The sequence below is a fragment of the Glycine max genome, chromosome 7 (assembly GCF_000004515.6).
Source record: "Glycine max cultivar Williams 82 chromosome 7, Glycine_max_v4.0, whole genome shotgun sequence".
NCBI lineage: Eukaryota > Viridiplantae > Streptophyta > Magnoliopsida > Fabales > Fabaceae > Glycine > Glycine max.
Genome location: NC_038243.2, coordinates 14,967,418 through 14,973,011, shown reverse-complemented (window position 1 = coordinate 14,973,011; position 5,594 = coordinate 14,967,418). Strand labels below are relative to the sequence as shown.

General features: G+C 28.8%; 1 protein-coding gene across 2 annotated transcripts; it reads left to right on the top strand.

Moving 5' to 3' along the window:
- Positions 1–642: 642 nt before the first annotated feature.
- On the top strand, positions 643–5,375 carry LOC100777649 (inositol oxygenase 2). 2 transcript variants are annotated; one of them, XM_003529019.4, is made up of 11 exons: positions 643–781; positions 848–986; positions 2,394–2,475; positions 2,681–2,885; positions 3,915–3,974; positions 4,124–4,176; positions 4,269–4,391; positions 4,518–4,587; positions 4,673–4,751; positions 4,848–4,929; positions 5,023–5,375. In XM_003529019.4, the coding sequence occupies exons 1-11, from the start codon at positions 751–753 to the stop codon at positions 5,047–5,049; spliced, it is 951 nt and encodes a 316-aa protein (XP_003529067.1). In that variant the 5' UTR covers positions 643–750; the 3' UTR covers positions 5,050–5,375. The 2 variants fall into 2 exon arrangements, with proteins under 2 accessions (XP_003529067.1, XP_006583567.1); XM_006583504.3 differs by lacking the exon at positions 3,915–3,974.
- Positions 5,376–5,594: the final 219 nt, after the last annotated feature.

The window sequence follows — 5,594 nt, the reverse complement described above, 5'->3', positions numbered from 1 at the left end:
ACTTCTCTTTTCTTCAAAATCATATAAGTTTCATAACTTAATTAGAAAAATTTTATCTAACAAATTTTATAAGTTTATATGCTTAAAAATATTTATTTATCACAAATTTTAATTATAATATAATCATACATTTAAAATACTTATATACTATAATTATTAGTCATAAAAAATAAATATTAATTATGTATAATGTACAAACTAAAATTATATTTTATTTGTGAATAATTAAAATTTACAAATATAATAATAATAATACTTATATATATATATATATATATATATATATATATATATATATATATATAACTTTTAATAAATTGAAGACATTCTCTAAGATTTTTACAGAATTTACCTACTCTAATCAATTAATTGAGTTAAACTCCCTTGATATATGATATCACAATTTGAATTTTCACTTATCTCTTTTAGATAAAATAAATATAAGTAACACTGAAAATACTTTTTACATCAGGAGGTTTTTCTTACCTTAAACAGTTAACTAGAGCACCATACTCTCTAAATTTTATATCAGAGGAAAAAAAACAGTTTTTTTTTTTTTATTGTATTGGAGCTGAGTTGAGAAATGTACGTGTCCACGTTTTCAAATTCCATTGCAGGATTTGTTCAAGTGGAGTGGATCGGACTATATATTTAGGTGCCTCTTGTGACCATTTTGAGGCAATTATACATTTAAGTTCATTTCCTCCTCTCCTCTCTCTTCATTTTATTTTTCTTCCATCTGCTAGGAAAATGTCTGTCAGCGTTGAGGGCTCTGCCTTTGGTATGCTCGTTATTTTTCTCTTACTTTTATTTTGTAGCAACTCATGTAATTAATACATTCTCGCAGGGGCACTATTTGAAGAAAAAAATGTCCATTCTGAAGACAGCAACGAGCTTGTGTTGCATGGTGCATTTCCATTGGCTAAACATGAGAGACAGAATGGATTTAATGCCACAGACATGAATGCATTTGGAAACTCCTTCAGGTTTCAATTCCATTTCCTATTTTTGTTTCCCTACTCTTTAAAGTTGAAATATTTTCTCACTAGTCAAAAACATTTTTCATATGGGTTGCTTTCAACCTTGTATTTCACTATAAAAAGTTATTATTTTTCATATTATTTCTGAAATTGACTTATATAAAAATTCACTTTCTACATCTATCAGTCGTAATAAAGACTATACAAAGTACTAATTTTCTTCATCAGTTATGATCCTCACAGCCAATATCAAAAAGCAACTTTTTTATGTCAATTAATGTAAGATATAGAAAGAAAGTCACACTTTTTACATTAGTTATATATGATAAGATGTAGAATTTTTTTTAAAAAATCATACAACTATATTGCATCCATCCATAATACAATATTTCAATTCGAAAACTACAAATGCAATTATACAGAAAAAAAAACGTAGAACAATTTCAGTTCATTATTTAGTTAAACGATATATCTCATGAATAAACTAAATGTATACAGTTTTCTAATTATTACAATGATTAAACTCAACACAGTGTGTTCGATTGAATAAATAGATATCATGAATGCTTCTACAAACAATAACAAATAGATATCATGAACTTTTTATTTTTATTTTCTGGTTAAATATTAATTTAACTCAAGTAGCTAGGTTTATGATAATAAAAATATGCATGAGACAGTCGAGACAAGAAGATTGAGCTAATTTACAAGGAGTGGACGTTTCTATTAATTCAAACGAAAACAAAAACAACTGCAAACAACTTGCTTGCATTGTTGCTTTCATTGTTGTCTGTGAAGCAAAATGATTTCTTAAAATATTGTTTAATCCCTTCGGAATACTGTTACACTGTTCCTTCAGGAGTATTGAACATTACCTCCACAATAAAATTTTCTCAAAAAATTGCAAGAACGTTCACATTCTAGATCGGTTCTAGGACTAGCGATGTAGAATATTCATTCCGATAACAAAAAAATGGTATCGCCTTGGATACTACATTGGTTTTCTAAGAATCTTTGTAAATTTTCAATGTTAAAAACCTTTTTTGTGTTAATGTTCACAGATCGACAGACTGCTTGCATCCCTTTGCAAGTTGGTAGGGTCTTCATAATTTATGCTTAGCTATAGAGTGAGTTTAAAGATGTTTTCTTTTTCTACAAACACTTATAAAATAAAATGAATCGAAAGTAATAAATAAAATTTCTAGTAATTCATGCGCCTAAACCTTTATTTAACTTCTCTATAATGATCACTTATAAATATATAATATTTTTTATATATTAAAAATGAAGTACTTATTTTAACTAAAAAGTTTTCATAAATTAAAGGTTATTTCAAACAGGACCTTAATTCATAACCATAATTTTTTTATTAAATAAAAGAAACTGACTCCTGCTTATGGGAAATTTGGACAGGAACTATGATGCAGAAAGTGAAAGGCAAAGAATGGTGGAGGAATTATATAGGATGCAACACATCAACCAGACATATGACTATGTAAGCAAACAATTAAGATTAGCTACATAATAGAACTATTAAATTTTAAGAAAATGAAAAATACCTTTCTTAAAATTATTCTTAAAGTAATTTGATTCATCTTTATATATATATATATATATATATATAATATTTTACTGGCCGGAAAGTACTGCAATATTGCGACAGTGACCAAATTTTGATTTGCTAAATTTTGGTAATATAGGGGAAGAGAATGAGGGAGGAGTATGGGAAATTGGACAAATTAGAAATGGGTATATGGGAGTGTTGTGAGCTGCTCAATGAAGTGACGGATGATAGCGATCCTGATTTGGATGAACCACAAATACAACATTTGTTGCAGTCCGCTGAAGCCATTAGAAAAGACTATCCTAATGAAGATTGGTTACATTTAACTGCTCTTATTCATGGTATGTGCTCTATGTTCTTGGAAATTCTTCTTTCTTCGAAATAAACTACCCTAAAAAGCCAATTTAAAGTGCATAATCCTCCATCACGTATTCAATCTATTATATGGAGACCCTTGTCTCAACTGGTTAAGGTCGCATTTAATAAGAAAGAATATCAACACATGCACTATTTAAGATGCTCTCATCCATGATTCCCCACCGCACATATATATCTGACCTCGTACCGTATATAGCCACCCTTGCCTCTTGAGAGGTTGCTTCACTTTCTATTTATCACGGAATACTATCAATTCAGTGGTTAGTTAATACAAGTAAATAGGACATTTAAAAATTTTCAAATTCGATTTTAATTTTTCCATTTTTTGTCCTATTTTTGTTTTTCTAGTTTGAAAATACTTTATGTTTAGTTTTCTAAATACATTTTCTAGCGGTTTATGATTATCATTAAATGTTCATTATAGTCACTTTAAGAAAAAAAAAACATTTTCAAATTAGAGATATGAAAATGAAACACAATTTTTGGAGGATTAAAATCAAATTAAATTTTTTTAGAGACTTAAAACATATTTTATTTTTATAATAATTATTTTAAAAGTCACATTATTTTTAAATAGTTGATAATATATATTTTTTACATGTATGAAATTAACTAATTTGATCTCTTTTCAATAATCTTTTTTTTATTAAGAATTAAAGACCGGTAATATGAAATATATAATATCCACACGTCTTGATTAACTAAATTAAACTCATTATTTTTAATAATCTATTTATTAATTAATATTGGTAAAATGTCAAAGTACTAGTGGTCCAACGTATATATCTGTACTGGTGAGGCCAGCAAGGTGGAATATTTCGCCCAATAATGCAATAAGTACTGGAAGGGGTACAAACATAGTGACGTTAATGCTAGTGAGTGATTGATATGTTTAATATCAACCTAGGCCCAGCTTGTATAGTAGTATTAGTGAGAGACAAAATATCTTTGACCTACTATAGTGACTGGCAATTGTCGTTGGCTGGTTTCAGATCTTGGAAAGATCCTTATGCTTCCAAGCTTTGGTGGCCTTCCTCAATGGTCTGTTGTTGGTGAGAACTGTTCCTTTAAACCTCATACGTACCAACTTAATTATTAATTAGTTAATTCATTTTAATTCTTCATTTGGTTCTTGTAATTAATTTTAAATATAACCCTTTAATTAACTTAATGTTTATTGACATATATAATTAATTTGTAGGAGATACATTTCCCCTCGGATGTGCTTTTGATGAGTCAAATGTTCACCACAAGGTAGTTAATCAATTTTTTCTATAAGCAACCTGATATAGTGATTTTTCTCGTCTCAAATGAACAAATTGGCATAAATTTCACTCTTGCTGCAGCATTTCAAGGACAATCCGGATAACACAAATCCTACTTATAACACGAAAAATGGAATCTACAAAGAAGGAATTGGACTAGACAATGTTGTGATGTCATGGGGACATGATGAGTATATGTATTTGGTGAGTTTGCATATAGCTCATCACATATAGATATATTCATTTTTTTTTTGTTTTTAATTTCCTCTATATTCTAATTAATAGCACCTTCCTTATAACATATGATAAACGGTACACTCGATTCTGCAGGTTGCAAAGGAAAACGGCACCACTTTGCCTCCAGTAGCATTGTTCATTATCAAATACCATTCTTTTTACGGTAGGCCTTTTTATCAAGTTGTATACTTGTATAGTCATTTTTGTCTACCAAACAAATATAATGACTTCAACACATAACCTTGCAGCTTTACATAGGGCAGGAGCATATACACATTTGATGAATGAAGAAGATATTGAGAATTTGAAGTGGCTCAAAATATTTAGGTTGAGTGCTGCCTTGATTTCAATTGATAATTGAGTTAATATAATTAACACATCCTTTTCTACTTATTACCTAACCAATAATATAACTTTGTACAGCAAATATGACCTCTACAGCAAGAGTAAAGTTCTAGTAGACATAGAAAAAGTTAAGCCATACTATATGTCGCTCATCGAGAAGGTGAATGGTTAAATTTGGATGATCTTCTATCATAGTTAATTTAGTCAATTTGTTTCTTTCCGGTGCTTATAATTTTCTCTCTTCTGTTTGCAGTATTTCCCAGCAAAGCTTAGGTGGTGAAACTCAAAGACATACACATCGATATGGAATCAAAGTCATGGGCAAGCTAAGGATTTAAGTTTATACTTATGAATTATGATCGTTATGCCGAACGTTTAAGGAATTGTTTTTTTCTTTTATCAGATTGAAGTTGTTGCCTAACTTTAAATTATTCTTATTAAGCTGTACCGAACGTTTACCGTACTAGAAGTTGATGTATTTACGGTTTGGTTGTTCTACATTTATTAGCATCTTCATGCCCGTAATCTTACTTGGGTAGGGACATGTATTTTAGCTTTCTACTGTTTTGGCCATTCCTGAATGAATGTTATGTGCCCATTTTATGCTGGGGTGTCTTTTTGTTTAAAACTTTGTTATATGTACTGTTATGGGGGCATAACTTATCCCTCTTCTTTTAATGATATATCTTGTTTAGCCCAAAAAAAAATATTTTCTTTTCTAAATTAAGCATTTAAATTTAATGAATAATGATATTAAAATTATTTTTATTGTTATATCTATTATTCATAAAATATCATTTTCAACACATATTATATATATATATA

What these genes read in the sequence shown, in the direction of transcription:
- LOC100777649 (XM_003529019.4), top strand. Translation starts at nt 751, where the DNA reads ATGTCTGTCAGCGTTGAGGGCTCTGCCTTTG. An exon ending in ATGATGAGTATATGTATTTG is followed by an intron (nt 4,392 to 4,517) that starts GTGAGTTTGCAT and finishes TCGATTCTGCAG; the next exon opens with GTTGCAAAGGAAAACGGCAC. An exon ending in AAGTGGCTCAAAATATTTAG is followed by an intron (nt 4,752 to 4,847) that starts GTTGAGTGCTGC and finishes AACTTTGTACAG; the next exon opens with CAAATATGACCTCTACAGCA.